The following is a 20,451-nucleotide window of genomic DNA, read 5'->3' on the forward strand; positions in this document are numbered from 1 at the left end:
GAATGATGAATTCATATCTTTCAAAATCTTTTTGTCGTGATTTTCTCACTGAACAAACTGTGTACTTAACTTTCATCCGTCATGATTTGCTAACGGTACGAACTGTGTACTTTACTTTCAATTGTCGTGATTTGCTTATTGTACGAACTGTATTTTACTTTATTCGTCGTGATTTGCTTACTGTACGAACTGTGAACTTTACTTTCATCCGTCGTGATTTGCTTACTGTACGAACTGTGTACTTTACTTTCATCCGTCGTGATTTGCTTACTGTCCGAACTGTGTACTTTACTTTCATCCGCCGTGATTTTCTTACTGAACGTATTGTGTACTTTACTTTCAGTCATCGTGATTTGTTTACTGTACGAACTGTGTACTTTACTTTAATCTGTCGTGATTTGCTTACTGTACGAACTGTGTACTTTACTTTCATCCGTCGTGATTTGCTTACTGTACAAACTGTGTACTTTACTTTCATCCGTCGTGATTTGCTTACTGTACGAACTGTGTATTTTACTTTCATCTGTAGGGATTTGGTTACTATACGAACTGTGAACTTTACTTACTTCCCCGTGATTTTCTTACTGTACGTATTGTGTACTTTACTTTCAGTCATCGTGATTTGTTTACTGTACGAACTGTGTACTTTACTTTAATCTGTCGTGATTTGCTTACTGTACGAACTGTGTACTTTACTTTCATCTGTATCTATTGCTTTCTGTACGAACTCTGTACTTTACTTTCATTCGTCGTGATTGGCTTAGTGTACGTACTGTGTACTTTACTTTCATCTGTCGTGATTTGCTCACTTTTACTTACATCCGTCGTGATTTGCTTACTGAACGTACTGTGTACTTTACTTTCATCCGTCGTGATTTGATCACTGTACGAACTGTGTACTTTACTTTCATCTGTCGGGATTAACTTACTGAACGTACTTTGTACTTTACTTTTATCCGTCGTTATTTTCTCACTGTACGAACTATGTACTTTACTTTCATCTGTCGTGATTTGCTCACTGTACAAACTGTGTACTTTATTTTCATCTGTCGTGATTGGCGTACTGTATGAACTGTGTACTTTACTTTCATCCGTCGTGATTTGTTTACTGAACGTACTGTGTACTTTACTTTCCTTCGTCGTGATTTGCTAACTGTACGAACTGTGTACTTTACTTTCATCTGTCGTGATTTGCTTACTGAACGTACTGTTTACTTTACTTTCATCCGTCGTTATTTGCTCACTGTACGAACTGTGTACTTTACTTTCATCTGTCGTGATTTGCTTACTGTACGAACTGTGTACTTAACTTTCATCCGTCATGATTTGCTTACTGTACGAACTGTGTACTTTACTTTCATCCGTCGTTATTTGCACACTGTACGAACTGTGTACTTTACTTTCATCTGTCGTGATTTGCTTACTGTACGAACTGTGTACTTAACTTTCATCCGTCATGATTTGCTTACTGTACGAACTGTATACTTTAGTTTCATCTGTCACGATTTGCTTACTGTACGAACTGTGTATTTTACTTTCATCCGTCATGATTTGCTTACTGTACGAACTGTGTATTTTACTTTCATCCGTCGTGATTTGCTTACTGTACGAACTGTGTACTTAATTTTCATCTGTCGTGATTTGCTTATTGTACGAACTGTGTACTTTAGTTTCATCTGCCACGATTTGCTTACTGTACGAACTGTGTACTTTACTTTCATCTGTCTAGATTTGCTTTCTGTACGAACTCTGTACTTTACTTTCATTCTTCGTGATTTGCTTACTGTACGAACTGTGTACTTAACTTTCATCTGTCGTGATTTGCTTACTGTACGAACTGTATACTTTAGTTTCATCTGTCACGATTTGCTTACTGTACGAACTGTGTACTTTACTTTCATCTGTCGTGATTTGCTTACTGTACGAACTGTGTACTTTAGTTTCATCTGCCACGATTTGGTTACTGTACGAACTGTGTACTCTACTTTCATCTGTCTCGATTTGCTTTCTGTACGAACTCTGTACTTCACTTTCATCCGTCGTGATTTGCTTACTGTACGAACTGTGTACTTAACTTTCATCTGTCGTGATTTGCTTACTGTACGAACTGTGTACTTTAGTTTCATCTGCCACGATTTGCTTACTGTACGAAGTGTGTACTTTACTTTCATCTGTCTCGATTTGCTTTCTGTACGAACTCTGTACTTTACTTTCATTCTTCGTGATTTGCTTAGTGTACGTATTATGTACTTTACTTTCATTTGTCGTGATTTGCTTACTGAACGTACTTTGTACTTTACTTTTATCCGTCGTTATTTTCTCACTGTACGAACTGTGTACTTTACTTTCATCTGTCGTGATTTGCTAACTGAACGTACTGTTTACTTTACTTTCATCCGTCGTGATTGGCGTACTGTATGAACTGTGTACTTTACTTTCATCCGTCGTGATTTGCTTACTGAACGTACTGTGTACTTTACTTTCCTTCGTCGGATTGGCTAAGTGTATGAACTGTGTACTTTACTTTCATCTGTCGTGATTGGCGTACTGTATGAACTGTGTACTTTACTTTCATCCGTCGTGATTTGCTTACTGAACGTACTGTGTACTTTACTTTCCTTCGTCGTGATTTGCTAACTGTACGAACTGTGTACTTTACTTTCATCTGTCGTGATTTGCTTACTGAACGTACTGTTTACTTTACTTTCATCCGTCGTTATTTGCTCACTGTACGAACTGTGTACTTTACTTTCATCTGTCGCGATTTGCTAACTGTACGAACTGTTTACTTTACTTTCATCTGTCGTGATTCGCTTACTTTACCAACTGTGTACTTTACTTTCACCTGTCGTGATTTGCTTACTGTACGTACTGTGTACTTTACTTTCATCTGTCTCGATTTGCTAACTGTACGAACTGTTTACTTTACTTTCATCTGTCGTGATTCGTTTACTTTACCAACTGTGTACTTTACTTTTATTGTCGTGATTTGCTTACTGTACGAACTGTTTACTTTACTTTCATCTGTCGTGATTCGCTTACTGTACGTACTGTGTACTGTACTTTCATCTGTCGTGATTTGCTCACTGTACGAACTGTGTACCTTACTTTCATCCGTCATATTTTGCTCACTGTAAATACTGTGTACTTTACTTTAATCTATTGTAAGTTTTTGGCAATACACCTCCATCAATATGAAAACACAAAATAGCCAATAGTGTTGACGTGGTAAAATAAGCATAAATGATATCAACTATTGATCATAATGTTATTGCAAGATGCAATGAATGATGAATTCATATCTTTCAAAATCTTTTTGTCGTGATTTGCTCACTGTACGAACTGTGTACTTTACTTTCATCTGTCGTGATTTGCTTACTGTACGAACTGTGTACTTAACTTTCATCTGTCGTGATTTGCTTACTGTACGAACTGTGTACTTTACTTTCATCTGTCGTGATTTGCTTACTGAACGAACTGTGTACTTTACTTTCATCCGTCGTGATTTGCTCACTGTACGAACTGTGTACTTTACTTTTATCTGTCGTGATTTGCTTACTGTACGAACTGTGTACTTTACTTTCATCTGTCGTGATTTGCTTACTGAACGAACTGTGTACTTTACTTTCATCCGTCGTGATTTGCTCACTGTACGAACTGTGTACTTTACTTTCATCTGTCGTGATTTGCTTACTGTATGAACTGTGTACTTAACTTTCATCTGTCGCGATTTGCTTATTGTACGAACTGTTTACTTTACTTTTATCTGTCGTGATTCGCTTACTTTACGAACTGTGTACTTAACTTTCATCTGTCGTGATTTGCTTACTGTACGAACTGTTTACTTTACTTTCATCTGTCGTGATTTGCTTACTTTACGAACTGTGTACTTTGCTTTCATCTCTCGTGATTTGTTTACTGTACGTACTGTGTGCTTTCTTTCATCTGTCGTGATTTGCTTACTGTACGAACTGTGTACTTTATTTCCATCCGTCGTGTTTTACTCACTGTAAGAACTGTATATTTACTTTTATCTATTGTTAGTTTTTTGCAATACCCCTCCATCAATAAAAATACCACAAAATAGCCAATAATGTTGACGTGGTAAAATAAGCATAATTGATATCAAAGAATAAGCACAGGCGATTATGAATGTGATAATTGGTTGAATACAATGAAAGAAAAATTGGTTAACTTTGAAAGTGTCTTTAGTTTGAAAAGATGAATCACGAGAGATTCTGTAATTACACAATTAATATAAAATTCGTCTAATTGAAAAATGCACAAAAAAAATAATAAGAGAAGGGTCCAATATGTCAAGTTTTTCATGGTAGGTGTGGTCTGTTCGATGTCAGATATGTTTGGTTATTTCTACAATCCATTTATTAAATTTAATAGTGTATCGTGAATAACACTAAGAAATAATATTTTATTTTTAATACTGTATTATAAATTGATTCGAATAATCCACATGAGTTTTTAGCAACCTTTATGGCTTAGCAGCCTTTCTAAGATCATCAAGACACATCTCTTTAACACTGGCGTTTTTCCTTGTAGATTTGACTCGGTTGTTACTGCTGCATTGACAGTTATTGGCATTGTCAGCACATTTAAAGAAATCACCTTTGTCAAATATCTGTCCAACATCAGCACATGTATCTTAAATGTTAAAAATAATACATATAGTATGAACTAAACTGTTTAGTATTAACTATGGAATACAAAAACATGAAATATAGCGACTCGGAAAAAAAATGGCGTCGAAATAAGATTTAATCAAGTCTTAGTAAAAATAAAAAGCAAAAGAAATACGCCTTACTCTTTAGGTTTCGAAAAATCTAAATAGTCAAAATGAAAAAAACAACATCAAAGGCAACTAAGGAAACCAGTAAACATGGTTGATGATTAAAGTAAAGCTAACGTTACAAAATATTTAAAGTTAAAAAAAAAAATCTGAAACAATGCTCACCAAGTAGAAGAAAAGGCCATATGAGTTTTAAGTTTTTAAACTTTTACACATATAAGATACTAGTATTTTGATCAGAGATTGCACCACGAGAACCTTATGAGCGAAACATTTAATTTCAATTTAATATGAGTGCCTGTATATATATAAATAATACAGTATATGTGCCTGTCCCAGGCCAGGAGCTTGTAATTCAGTGGTTGTCTTTCGTAGCTGTTTTATATATTTTTTTCGTTCATTATTTTGTACAAAACAAGGCGGTTGATTTTCATGTTTTAATTTTTTTTTTAATCATTCGTCATTTCGGGGCCTTTTATAGCGGACTTTGCGGTATGGGCTTTTCTTATTGTTGAATGCCATACAGGTCTATACATTTTTTTATTTAAATTGCTGTGTCATTTGGTCTCTTGTGGAGAGTTGTCTCATTGACAATCATACCAGTGACATCTTTTTTGTATTATCATGTGCTTCATTAGATTTGTTCTCTGTCATATAAATACAATCAGAGACATATATACATGTGTATATATGTCTCTGATACAATGTAATCTCTATTCTATTATGTATTAGTAAAGGCGTTACCTCCTGGGCACGGTTCACATATTCCAGGCCAATTATTAAAACTAGAACATTTCTGATGACATGCCCATTCTCTGCAGTATGTGAAACCATTTTCTTTTATGCATTTACGATCTCCTCCAATAAGTGTGTACATTTGCTCATCTTTTCCAAATTTGATACATCTTCCTACTACCTCGTAACAATCTGGTGACACACAAAACACGTATGATTAGAGAACTTAATATAATAAATCCAAAATTTTCATCGTGAACAACAAATCATATTTTGATATGCAATTGATATGGATTACTAATTTTACCTACAATTTCTGCATTGGTACTTTATCTCTGTCTAATATAACTTCACCATTTAAGGTATATGGTAATTTTCATAAATTTCCTGTTTACAAAAGTAAGAATTGTTCGAAAAACTCCCAGTCGTATATTGGGGACAACTTTTTGGAATTTTGGGTCCTCAATGCTTTTACATTAACCACTTGATCATAATTGTATCCAATTCCACATGCAAATTGTTCGTACAGTCCCGTAAGCTCGTTTATCTGCGTAACTGTTACCTAAACTGCATATTGGAGGTTTGGGGTGCAGCACTGCTGTACAACTTTCGTTTAGTATAACCAACCCCTCTCATTTATAGAGTAACGAGAACGGAGTGAAACATCTAACTTAAGTTCTTCTCGATTAAATCAGCATATATCAGAAGAAGAGATTTTGTGAAAAATTACTACACTTCTAACACCTTATTTTTTTTTTAGAATTTTAACTACTTACTGCAATAACTAAATAGTCCAACAAGATAAATAACAAACATCGGAAGGGAAACCATTTTGTCTAAACCTGAAATTTATAAAATACTGAATGACAAGCTTAAATGAGATATCACAAACAGTCACTTGAATTGTTGGTAAATTTACAGGTTATTCTATCAGTGTAAACATTTCACGCCATTTTAACAAACTTCAAAGCTACAATGACTAGATGGTAGACAAAATTCGAAACTAGATTAATTTTTCTGCGGTATTGGTTTTGGTCTTTGTGAGATAGTTTCTAATTGGCAATCATGATACCGCATCTTTTTTTAAATTGGTTTTATATATTTAATACTTTTTTATATTAATAAAAACACATTTCTTGTTTAGATTTCAGTATTTTAGATCTGTTAACCAACGAGTCATTAATTTATACATATACATATTTGTTGACCGTTCTTTTATTTTTAAAAGCGAAAAAGTTGAAACAAATAAAGGTGTCCCAACACGGTAAGTGTTCCTTGCATTTGGCACATCACTAGATATGCTTATAGCTACAACAGACTTCAAAAATGCTCTTATTGTCCACCAATTCAAGGTGGTAAGACTTTGCATCTGTTGAAATCACATGAAAAAAAAGATGTGCATGTGTCTCTTTTTTTTGCGTTAATAAAAACCTTTAGATTGCAAGCTTTGGAAATCATTAATTATCATAGATGAAACTGGTCTGCTGGTTAATACTTTCAATTTCCCATGTTTTGTTACTAAATCATACTATAAAATCAAAACGTTATTTTGTAAAATGTCCTTCTATCATATAAACTGTCAGTAACATATACAAACTAAATTGTAAATTTCTGTCCTGCATTCAATAATTTAAGGTATAAAGAAAGGTGATACATGAACTCGATATAATAGAAAGCTGTAAATTGCTTTTAAAAAATGGTCGAATATATAGTGATTTGGAATACGTAATCTGACATCTTTGATGAATTTCTATTAAAGTTCGCATATTAATCATTTCTTGAAAAGAGTATACGATTTTTTTTGATGGCTCTTCGGTTGCCCATAACTTCTTACACTTCATTTGAACTTTGATGGATAGTAATTTCATTTGCATTCATACCCCATCTACTTATTTTTTATACTGATTGACCGACTTGGATGCGTATTTGGTTTGCAGTAAAATCCTCATCGGTTAGTGCTTTTCTCATATATTTTTAAGTTGCAATTAATACTTCTTGTCATGTCTATTAAATGATTTCATGTTGATTACAAAGTCTCTCAGTGGGTTTTTTCAAACTATTAATTTGTCTCCAATATACGATCTGGTATTTGATCTTGCGCTAACCTTTGTTTTTCCTTGTACTTGTGTGGATGTTTTTACATGGACGTATACTGCATATCAATTTGTTTGCTGACTTACTTTCCAGAAGTACATGTATGTATATATCAGCCCGAGAATATTGATATCTGTCTCCATGAACAAAAAAACATGTAGGAAACGCTGGTAATTAGTTATCAAAAGTACCAGGATTATAATATAGTACGCCAGACGCGCGTTTCGTCTACATAAGACTCATCAGTGACGCTCATATCAAAATATTTATAAAATCAAACAAGTACAAAGTTGAAGAGCATTGAGGACCCAAAAGTTGTGCCAAATACTAAGTAATCTATGCCTGGGATAAGAAAATCCTTAGTTTTTCGAAAATTCAAAGTTTTGTTAACAGGAAATTTATAAAAATGACCACATTATTGATATTCATGTCAACACTGGGCTGGTGATACCCTCGGAGACGAAACGTCCACCAGCAGTGGCATCGACCCAGTGGTGTAAATGGTTACGCCAGACGCGGTAAAATTTACTAAACCAGATTTCAATTTTCGGCGACAAACGTAATGTTTGATGTTCATCGAGATAAAATAATTAATTTGTATAAAACCAGAAACTTAAGGGTGTTGCTGTTCAGATAGGAAAAACATTGAGTGTTGTAGTTTAGATTGTGGATCCAATTTTAGATTTTCCTTTTCTCACATCAAGAACACTTTTATTTCCTTTTTTTCTGTTTTGCTATCCCAGTTCAATTTCAAGCCACAATGGGTTGTTTTGAATTCAAATATTCGGTAGTATAACCGATACTAAAAGAGGGAGAAGAACGTTTGATTTTTATCGGATGTATAAATACATAGCCATGTCTGGTCACAAACTGGCAATTACCGAACGTGCAAGACCGTTATAGCTCTAACGAGGGTTCTTTGGTGGCCTGTTGCGAAAAATAAATAAACAAACAAATGTATTCTAAAGCATTGGGTTCTGGCTTTCAGATTACCATACGCTCAAAGATTACAACCCTTTCGATTGCTTTTGCTACATGTCCGTTTCCCTGAATTTCTAAGGCTAATGGGTTTTTTTTCTTTCTCATTTTGACGTTACTTGTAATTTTGGCCTGGTGACGATTTGTGGACAAATATCGTCCGCAAGATTTTGCCATTTCAGTAAGACAGCATTAAACACGTATGTATGAGTTGGTTTTTTTTTTGCTTCGATTTTCAAAAAATATTTTTCGTTAGTTAATAAAATTATATGATTGTGTCATAATAACTAAGGTTGCTAATTCTTTCACTAAACAATTCAAAATTTGGTGACTATGTGGAACGCATAAATGCCATCGAACTGGAGATAACGGATACTACAGATACAGTTAAGTCGGCTTCATATCTTGACTTACATCTAGAAATTGACAATGAGGGTCGGTTGAAAACAAAACTTTACGACAAAAGAGATAATTTCAGCTTTCCAATTGTGAACTTTCCATTTCTAAGTAGCAACAACCAGCAGCACCTGCATACGGGGTATATATCTCCCAATTGATACGATATTCCCGTGCTTGCATTTCCTAGCATGATTTTCTTGATAGAGGGTTGCTGCTCACAAAGAAGCTATTAAACCAAGAGTTCCAAATGGGGAAGTTGAAATCATCCCTTCGTAAATTTTATGGACGCCATCACGAGTTGGTTGGAATAACCGTTTCACAAATGTATCAGATATGTTCCTTACGTCGTAACTGCATTCACCTTCCCTTTCATGAATGTAACCTACCGAATTAGACTATTTACCGGATTTGTAATCACATAAGCCACACGACGGATGCCACATGTGGAGCAGGATCTGCTCACCCTTCCGGAGCACCTGAGATCACCCTTAGGTTTTGGTGGGGTTCGTGTTGTTTATTCTTTAGTTTTCTATGTTGTGTCATGTGTACTATTGTTTTTTCTGTTTGTCTTTTTCATTTTTAGCCATGACGTTTTCAGTTTGTTTTAGATTTATGAGTTTGACTGTCCCTTTGGTATCGTTCCTCCCTCTGTTTTTTTTTCGAAGGCTGTTATTTGATACCACTCTCTTTTGTGTGTCTTAAAAATCTATCAGGCCTTTTTATATTTTAGCCTTCTATATTTCTTTCTCTAACTAAAATTTATTGGTATTGTATCCGAAAGATAACATATAGCTTTACATTCAATAGAATTCTGGTTCTTGTTAAGAATGTCCTTATATATGTCTGGGGATTATTACTCGAAATTTGACACACCTGTCAATGTTGTGGTTTTGGGGTAAATTCAGACGTTAAAATGTCATATAATTTTTTTTAGCCACAACTATGTATACAGATGGATCAGGGATACTTTGAATGTAAATTAATGTTCAAAGACTTTGTTCTATCTCTTACAACATACAGTAATTTTACAAAATCGAATATACATTTCTAGAAAATAAAAATTTAATATCATTTGCTTAGAGTACACGGACAAATACTTCAGCATATATATTCAGGACGATATAATGTTATAGATTATTGCCATCGTTAAAGAACACATAAACCATATACATATCCTTTTTTTTTTTACTAAAATAGTAATATAAGAGCAAGCTATTATGGTGCTTTTACAATTTTGTTATTTCAGAATATGCCATGTCTGCTGTTATAGATAAATTGGGGACGGTATTGCAGCGATGCAAACTAATGCTAGGTTGAGTGTTTCAAGGACTATAAGTACAGGGGTGTATGAATTTTACTTACTAAAGAAGTTCAATAGGATAAAGTTGATGGTGTTATGACAAAAATTCTATCGAAATCATATGTTGTACATAAAAAGCTGGGGTGGTGTTCTCGAAAGTATCCTAAGATTCGTCTTAAGACACATCTTAGACCAATTTTAGGATGGACTTAGGATCAACTTATAAGGACACTCTTTTTTGATAAAACATTTATTAATGACGAAATTATTTAATAAAATTGTTTTAAACTGGAAAACAATTTGTTTTGAAATGAGAATTAAATGTGTAGTGTAATCGTATCGTGAAACACGAAGTTCAAAGTTTAAAATCATGCACAATTTCTTTATATTCGAGTTAATAACCGATGGTGCATTTCATTTCATTTTCATTTTCACGTACAATAATGAGCAAAAAGCGAAATCCAAACTTTATTACACTAGGATGAAGATAGGATGCTCTTAAGACACCTTATTGTGTGTCCTTAAGTTAGGACGAAAAATGAGATATATCATAAGTTAAGAGAGCTTCGAGAACACATCTTAGGACAAAGACTTGTCATAAGATAGACTTAGGACACGTCCTAATCCTAAGATAGCTTCGAGAACACCACCCCTGATTTACATCAATATCAACTCCGACAAGTCAACATTTTACGATTATGTGCTGCAAATAATGAATGAATACGTATTACTTTGAACAATTCAAGTTTGAATTGTCATTTTTCTCAGATAATTCTTTCCTATTTGCAAGAATAATTAAAAGATGAAAAAAATATTTCAGTTATTTGACTTACCTGGTACAAAATATGCATTAAATTCTATACAAAAACACTTGTACACATAACATTGGAACAGCTGTTTGTATACCAGGAAAACGAATTCACTTATTTATTCAAAACTTAAGCCTCTTTCGTTTGACATAGGAAATACGATGTTTAATATCAATACCTGTAAGATTTTACATACGGAATACGATGGTTATTATCAATACCTGTAAGATTTTCTTCTTTATTTCCTTCATTTGTTCACATATTATTTTTCTCAATTGTAAATTGGTTTGTATATAAATGTTTTCTTGAATTTACGCAGTCAAGTAAAAAGAATTATCACTGAGATAACAGTGTTTATGTTATACGTTCATTCTTAAAGCAACGATAACTTAAGTATGCATATTTATGCTACAACACCACTCGTCCAGGTCATTTTCTTTTAGAAACAAGTATAGAACAAATCCTGTAACCCTTTTAGATTGAAGAAGAACAACGAAGGCAAGAAATACAGTTTCAGCTGGGTCAGTTCTAACTTCTTTTAGTAATAACCATAAAACTGTAATCTGTCACAGAACAGTCTTTAACAACAATTCTAGAACAGTTCTGTCTTTGAACGAAAGGAATTTTGGAATTTATTTTAGGGCAGAACTGTCCAAATCTGCTCTAAGGTAAAATTGTCGGAATCTGTTCTAGGGTAGACGAGCTTGAAATGGTACAAATGAGAGCAGTTGTCTGGTCATTATTTATAACAGGGGCAGTTTTATGGATTTTTTTTAATTATTATTCCTATAAATATAAAAAAGATTAACTACTAAAAGTAGCTACTCTCGTGTATGTACGTTTTTAAAAGCTCTGGTTTTTTTCCGTGTTAACGAACAAAAATCTGTATACGATTTATGAATATGTTGGATATATACGTCAATAAGACAATAACCCTTTTAAATTCCATCAAGTTGGCGTGTATGTATTCTTGTAAATTGTACATCAACATTCAACCCCAATATTCACAGACTCCCCTCAATGAAATACATTATGCTTTTAATATTAAAGGTCATTCAGATTCAGATCTCACAAAATAAATATGTTTACAAAGATATATTACGCATTAAATGTTGTTAAACCAATTGTTGATGTCGGTTATCTTTATCGTTCTTCTGTTCCTAGCTATATATTGGATACAGCTTGTTGACCGGTCATTTCAGGTCACTCATACTAGGATTTATTGATAAAGCACGATAATGGGAATATGCGCAATTCTTCAGAGAAGCCCTGTTCAACCTTACATAAGACTGTTCGGAGTGCCTTTGATCGTCATATCTTCTACTGCATTGTTTTGTTAACAAAATGATTATTGTTTGTTACAGAACACCATCAAAGTATCTACCATGAAGATTAAATGGAACGTATGTCGGCAAATCGGCTTTGTTAATAATTTCCATAGAAACTGCGTCAATGATTGCAATGTAACTTTTCTTCTGGTAACCATCAAGAATTGGCACTATCAGATACCCATCGTCCTCGGTCTTTTTAGTCGGTGACGGGATGAACACCGCTTCGGAAGCATAATGATTTTCAACGTACCAATATTTATCATTGTTATCCCTGCATAAATCTTTCTTTACAATCGCCTCTCTACTCAGAGTAACATTGTCTATTTTTAGAACTAGGCCATATACAAAACAGTAGTCTTTATACCTGTAGTTTTCATTTATCGTAGGCAGGTCTAAATTGTGAGAAAACGGTACTGCTTTCGATCCCTGTATTGGTTCAAACATAATACTCTCTTTAGACAAGTTTATTATATATCGTCTTAAATAAGCATGCGCATCAAATAAATTGCGTTTAATAGGATCCTTAAGAATAGAAACTTCTAAGTTTTTAACAAAGTTGGGACTAGGGTATGATGAAATGTCAACGATTATTTCACTGCCACTTTCAAAAGCATTAACATGATGCATAGTGAAAACATTGTCTGTTTCCAGAGATGTTACAGCCTTTGTTTTTAAATTAATTACGTATACGGTTGTTGGTTCATTTGCTTTCCAATCTAAACCTTTTATTGGAGCTGCATATCGGACCATATTCATCACATTAACAAAAAATGGTGCAGCAAATATGATAACATAGTTTTTAGTTACCGAAAACGAGTGCATATATGGGACTCGATCGACTGGCCATGAAGCAATTTCCTCTCTTTCTTCCATTGATTTTATACGTATTAATGAAATTCTACTTTTGATACCTGGAATTAGGCTGACGCTGCTTACAAAAGTGAAATGATTCGATGTTCCGTATTCTGGAAGAGGATGCGCTGTAGACAGAAAACTTAAGAAAGTGTAACTTCCGGAGTGACCTTTATGTGGCAGATCTGCAGTAACTGGTGAAATTGTATCTAGACTGGTCGGGTTGATTTGATAAATTTTCCAAAAATCATTGAGAACAGCATACTCGTAATTATTACCCTGTCGATTGAAAAATCTATAAACGTTAACATTCATATTGTCTATACCCCTTACCAGGGCCTCCATTTTCTGAAATTCATTAAAAGACGGTTTGACTGATTCAAACATTAAATACGGAGCAATGTCATCTTTGGCAATGGAGTCCTTATAAAAATCTGATTTTATAAAGTTCGTACTAAACGATGCTGACCCATTACCATAAAACTTCCAACTGGCTAGTTTACCAAAGGCGTCGAAGGAATGGGTAAAGTTTCGATGACCAACTTCAAACATCCCTAATCCGTTCCTGATCTGCAAGCATATAAAAGTCAAATATATTTGCATGCCTGGGAATACACAGTCTTATGTATTGCATAAATGTTTTTGTATCTGTATTTTTGTCAAAATTCAATCCCAACTTATAGGCTTTGCTCATTGTTGAAGGCCATACGGTGACCTATATTTGTTAATGTTTGTGTCATTTTGGTCTTTTGTGGATAGTTGTCTCATTGGCAATCATACCACATCTTCTTTTTTATATTATACCTGTTCAATACATTGTAAACATAATATGAAATATTCAGTATACTTGTAATTGAATGAAACCCGTATGATTCTTGAGTTTTTTTATAACTTAAGATATGTAACATTTCAATCCAATTTTTATTGACAGGTTCAGTTTCTAATTGAGAGTCTGTATTACTATTTGGAAGTTTGAATCGAAATACATATCTGTTACATGTAAATCCTAAACAAAAACTGGCAGTGAGTAAATGTGTCACTTAAAACATGATCTAAAATCAAATGAAAAACTAGATAAACTTTCAAATATTAACGAAATTGGGATAGCAGTCCTTTCGGGCAAATTTCTTATTTGAAAATGTATCATTTGTGCCAAATATTATTTTGAAAGCCATTGATTGCACCAATTTCCGGAATTCACGTGCGCCAACTTTTTCAAAACAGAACTGCCGTACTATAACCTATAATGGTTTACTTTTTAAATTGTTATTTGGATGGAGAGTTGTCTCATTGGTACTCACACCACATCTTCCTATATCTAATATTTTTGTCAAAACTACAAATAAAAAAAAATAAAGTTATTTATAAAAGTTAGAGAAATAATCCAATTTTCGTTTGTAAATATCTCTTTATAAACAATTGTTTGATAAAGTCTCGAATGACCGAGAACCCTTGGATTACAGTTGTCTCTATTTCTTATTTGGTTATATTTCAAAATGATTCATTTTTTGGTAAGAGTGAACCTACATTTGTAATTTTAAAGAAAAAATGCGATAATATAGTGAACTGTGTGAAGTTTTAACAATACTACAAATCTCCATTCTTAAAAAGCTTTTTCTAATTATGAATTATGATCCAAAGGTTTAATAACAAAACTTTCATTCCTGTATGTAAATAAATGGTCACGCAAACTATATTATTTCTATCTAGTACTTTTGCCTAAAAGAAATCGCAGTTACCGAATTGATTTGATTTTTTAAAACTTTCAAAGTCTAATATCAAGGACGAGTTCCAGCTTGTCCGCTACATGTGATTATACAATTGAACGAATTACAAGCAACAGTCAGGAGGGATATGCGAAACATTAATCTGTCACTGGATGTTCACGTCGTTAGGGCCAGACACTTTAATGTGCAATACACAAGCGTTTTTCATATTTTTCGCTGTCACGATTTAGAGTTTAAAATCAAGTTTGATTTCGAAATCGAGTTCTCGTTGATAAAAGCATTTAGAATAAAGGCACTATTTCCACTGTCGATTTCATGTCTTAGTTGTAAATTTTCTGTGTTATTATGATTTTAAAAAGGAATAGGCATGCGGTAAATCTCTATCTATTCTTGTATGTTTTAGTAACACTGTTAATTGTTTTGAAAGCCAGAATGTGCAAGTTTTGTAACAGAATAAACTGTTCTTTTTTCAAAACTCTTAAAGCCTTCTAACGGAATAATGACTCTCACCACGAATCACTACCAAAGGCATAATAGCTATACATGTATATATATATTCGGATTACAAAATTTAATTTAATATTCTCTTCATTGAAATAAATAATTATGTTCAAGAAGAAAAAACGGGAGACAATTTGAAAACAGATAATTTACAAATATTAATTGAATTAAAATAATACATAAAATACTCATTTCTTTATTGTTAATTTTAAAGCAGCTACTAACGAAACCACTACCCTGTTTGACAATGTCTTTATGGACTTTTGATTTACTTGTTAAATTCTTCACATTTTATAAAATGAAAGATCTTACCAGAGTACCTCGTAGCCATGATGGTAGCGGTTTATCAAAATGAATAGGTACATCCAGCATCTCTTCCAAGTTAGTTGTGAAAAATGTATCAAATCCGGGATCTGGTTCCGACATAACATGAAATGTCTGTACTGTTTTACAAACCAATGAAACCAACAATATAGCTGTGTGAACCATTATCAGGGATTGTCAGTAGGTATAATGAGGGTTAATATTGTAGACGTTTTATACTGTCTGAAGGTTGTGTAACTAGTGTTATATATATGTCAGTGATGTGGTATTATATAAATAATAATAACAGATAACGTGAACTTTACATCCAACAGTCATGGTCACTCTGTCCGTATCTGCAATAAGTATGTGATAAACAAAAACAAATCAGGAAATATAGAAATATTAACACCTAAGATATACGCTATTGTACGTGTAATATAACAGTTATCGCTTTTTGATAAATCCGATACTTTTACTTCTTATACAAAACATGTAATTATTTTAATGATGTGGCACAATTATTATCATGTTACTTGTAAATTGTCGGAAAATATTCCTGTGTACGAGCTTAAAAAACAGTACGAAAAGATAAAAACACCTGCACATAGTACAAATAAATTATCCGATACTAAAATGGGATAGAAATCCTTAAAAAAATTAATAATACTTTACTTGTATATGAGGGCAACCTTTCAATAATATTTTTTTTAAAGGATTTGGCTTGAACTGTAGAAGGAGTTAATAACGCAAAGCTTTGCCTGCCTTTCGTTCGTCTTTTGCCCACCAAACCGCCTGACATAATTTTGCTCAGCCTATAAGCAAGCTTTGTAATTCGTGCGACCAAGCCAACAACAAAAATGACAATCTTATCATAAGAAATAATTATTCTAATTAAAATCTTCTGTTAAAGTCTTTAGTTCGTGCACTTTGTCATTATTCTTAACTTTTCTAACGGATGTATACTCAATTCTAAGCAGCATTTCTTTATAAAAAATGTATATAAAAGTCAAGTTTGAGAATAACCTACGCCGATAAAATTGATTTTGAATAATTGTTTGCTTAACGCCAGTGGCAAATACTCCAAAGAAACACATACACACACGGGTATTTGATTGTATGTTGTATGATCCTATATTCAATCAGAAACCCACACGAATTCATATTTATTTTCAAGCAGGTACTGGTTAAAAATCTTGCAAGCGTGTTAGTATAGTACAAAATACAATTCATGTTTGACTATGAAAGTTAAATATCAATCAATAAGCATAAACCTGAAAATTAGAAGATATATTTTGTTTATGCATTTCATGAGTCCAAACTGTTTTTCTTGATTCCTTTTAATCAAGAACGTTAAAACCATTTTTTTAAATCCTGGGAATAACCCAAATATGATAAAAGAAAATGAAACTATGAAAGGCAGCAGAAGTTATGGCAAGTTTGCAATACATTACAATCAACATACAATTACTTATTATACCAAAGGGAATCTACAAAATGTATCTCTCTCATGTAAATCAATAGCAATGTAGATCACAGAACCGGATACTTGATAAACCGCTAATTTAAAGGATAATACCTCTGCGATTGGTATGTTAGTCCAAGTGTGTATCATCAGCTTAGATGTCGGTGCTTCGGTAACGTCTTGATTTGTAACATATTTTTACAATTAGATTTTCAGTAGATGATTGGAGAATCATTTCAAAAACTAAAATTCCAATTCCATTACGAAGAGTTGATGACATTTAAGTTAGATCGGTTATTGTTTGTGCCATTTTTGATCACACAGCTCTTTTCGTGTTTATATTTAAAGTCTTATAATTAAAATCATGATTTTTTTATTAGTTGTTATTGGCTATGAAATAGATGTCAGTTACTACACGTACTCTCAAATCTGTACTTAGTGTCTTTTTTGTTGTGTGGGTGCAAGCAATGTAAAAGTAAGAACTTTAATTTTTTAATCGGTCGATCTTCCAGTCGAGCATACATGGGAATATATTTTTATGCCCCACCTACGATAGTAGAGTTTTTGGTCAAGGTAGTTTTTGATGAAGTTGAAGTCCAATCAACTTGAAACTTAGTACACATGTTCCCTGTGATATTATCTTTCTAATTTTAATGCCTAATTATATTTTTTACCCAATTTCACGGTCCATTGAACATGGAAAATGATAGTGCGAGTGGGGCATCCGTGTACATTGGACACATTCTTGTTTTATTTTTCTGCAAAATTGTAACGATTGTACTTTTTGAAAATATTTTTAATTTATAAGAATTCCTATCTGATTGACATCTTTAATTATAAGAATTCCTATCTGATTGGCACAGGCACTTATGGGCTTTGCTCATTGTTGAAGGCCGTATGATGACCTATAGTTGTTAATGTCTGTGTCATTTTGGTCTTTTGTGGATATTTGTCTCATTGGCAATCATACCACATCTTCTTTTTTATACTTGTTTCTATCCATGGGAAGACCAACTATCAACGTATATTTACGAGTAAATATACGTTGATAGTGGGTCTTCCCATGGATAAAAACAAGTAAATATACGTTGATAGTGGGTCTTCCCATGGATAGAAACAAGTAAATATATGTTGATAGTGGGTCTTCCCATGGATAGAAACAAGGAAATATACGTTGATAGTGGGTCTTCCCATGGATAGAAAGAAGTAAATATACGTTGATAGTGGGTCTTCCCATGGATAGAAACAAGTAAATATACGTTGATAGTGCGTCTTCCCATGGATAGAAACAAGTAAATATACTTTGATAGTGGGTCTTCCCATGGATAGAAACAAGTAAATATACGTTGATAGTGGGTCTTCCCATGGATAGAAACAAGTAAATATACGTTGATAGTGGGTCTTCCCATGGATAGAAACAAGTAAATATACGTTGATAGTGGGTCTTCCCATGGATAGAAACAAGTAAATATACGTTGATAGTGGGTCTTCCCATGGATAGAAACAAGTAAATAAACGTTGATAGTGGGTCTTCCCATGATTAGAAACAAGTAAATATACGTTGATAGTGGGTCTTCCCATGGATAGAAACAAGTAAATATACGTTGATAGTGGGTCTTCCCATGATTAGAAACAAGTAAATATACGTTGATAGTGGGTCTTCCCATGGATAGAAACAAGTAAATATACGTTGATAGTGGGTCTTCCCATGGATATATTTTCCTTACAGTTAAGGTAGCGAGTGTAAAAAAATGGGTTTTCGTCATATACTTTTTTTTATGTTAATACCAAAGAAGAAATGACAACTTTGTGATGAGATTAAGTCTTATATTTTCGTAAATAATGCACGGATATGCGCACGATTCCCTAATTTGCTTCGAAAACAAAAGTTCTTTAATTCCAAGAAAATGATTTTTGCATAAAAACAATATGTTATTTAAAGGGTTTGTCTGCTGTAACAACATGAACAACATCAAATACGTAAAAGGCAGATAAAGTATCAACGACTTATAAACTCTTGAAAGGGCAATAAACTTTAATCCTCCAGGTACATCGTAGTTTTCGTTTGCGCTTCTTTGTACCTGACCTGACCGAGTAGATGTTATCAATTCAAATACGCAGTCGAGTTTTGGTTCATCTTTGTAAAGGTTATCAGTTATAATTCTCAACTGCATTCATCAGTAATATTAAGGTATTTCAATTAATAGGATTATGAATTTCCCAATCCAGTTCTATGGATAAAATTTTCTCAGAACTTCAATGTTTATGACGTATATATCCCTCTTATAACTTAGCCAGTGATTTTTATATATAGCATATACGGTTTATTAACAAGATCGTTGTCTACTGTTGTTTATGAAGGTCAAACACGTGATAAGCAACACTTCTGATGGACACATTACGTTTTTTTTTTTATTAATTTGACAACCGACCATTCTTAACTCATTCGGAAATAGCAGAAACCCTTTGCTCGTTGTGTGGCACCTTTCTATAAATTTTATAAAAAAGAAGATGTGGTTTGATTGCCAATGAGACAGCTATCCACAAAAGACCAAAAGGACACAAACATTAACAACTATAGGTCACCGTACGTCCTTCAACAATGAGCAAAGCCCATACCGCATAGTCAGCTATAAAAGGCCCCGTTAAGACAATGTAAAACAATTCAAACGAGAAATTTTAGCCTGTTATATTTTTATCTGTTGTCTAATACAATTCGTAATGAATCTGTTATTCCAAATAAGGTGAATGTTGCATCTCTACACATAGAAGAACAATTGAATCCGTATAGGTGACCTCTTGAAGGCAAAATTTCGTCTCTGTCAAAAACAACTCTATTTTGAAGAGCAGTCCAAATACCCCACCCTTTACCCCGGTCGACCTACCGTGGAGAATCTAACTCATGACCATGACCCTTTGACGTTTAGCAAGCATCAATGAAAATGTATCATTATATAAATATAGTAGAATATCATTTAATATAGAAAACATTTCTAAAACACTTTTTTTAAGAATTTTGGATCTCAATGCTCTTCAACTTCGTACTTTATTTGGCTTTTTTTTTATTACTTTTTTGGATTCGAGCCTCACTGTTAGGTCTTTTGAAGACGAAACGCGCGTTTGGCGTATATATAAGATTTAGTCCTGGTTTCT

General features: G+C 33.4%; 2 protein-coding genes across 2 annotated transcripts; both read right to left on the bottom strand.

Annotated features, from left to right (window-relative positions):
* Positions 1 to 4,462: 4,462 nt before the first annotated feature.
* LOC134704860 (uncharacterized) lies at positions 4,463 to 6,400 on the bottom strand. The gene is made up of 3 exons (XM_063563647.1): positions 6,316 to 6,400; positions 5,549 to 5,731; positions 4,463 to 4,659 (listed from the first exon to the last, which is right to left on the bottom strand). The coding sequence occupies exons 1-3, from the start codon at positions 6,368 to 6,370 to the stop codon at positions 4,490 to 4,492; spliced, it is 408 nt and encodes a 135-aa protein (XP_063419717.1). The 5' UTR covers positions 6,371 to 6,400; the 3' UTR covers positions 4,463 to 4,489.
* A 5,736-nt stretch (positions 6,401 to 12,136) lies between these two features.
* On the bottom strand, positions 12,137 to 16,098 carry LOC134706309 (beta,beta-carotene 15,15'-dioxygenase-like). The gene is made up of 2 exons (XM_063565135.1): positions 15,843 to 16,098; positions 12,137 to 13,872 (listed from the first exon to the last, which is right to left on the bottom strand). The coding sequence occupies exons 1-2, from the start codon at positions 16,017 to 16,019 to the stop codon at positions 12,478 to 12,480; spliced, it is 1,572 nt and encodes a 523-aa protein (XP_063421205.1). The 5' UTR covers positions 16,020 to 16,098; the 3' UTR covers positions 12,137 to 12,477.
* Positions 16,099 to 20,451: the final 4,353 nt, after the last annotated feature.

The sequence above is a fragment of the Mytilus trossulus genome, chromosome 2 (genome assembly GCF_036588685.1).
Source record: "Mytilus trossulus isolate FHL-02 chromosome 2, PNRI_Mtr1.1.1.hap1, whole genome shotgun sequence".
Lineage (NCBI taxonomy): Eukaryota > Metazoa > Mollusca > Bivalvia > Mytilida > Mytilidae > Mytilus > Mytilus trossulus.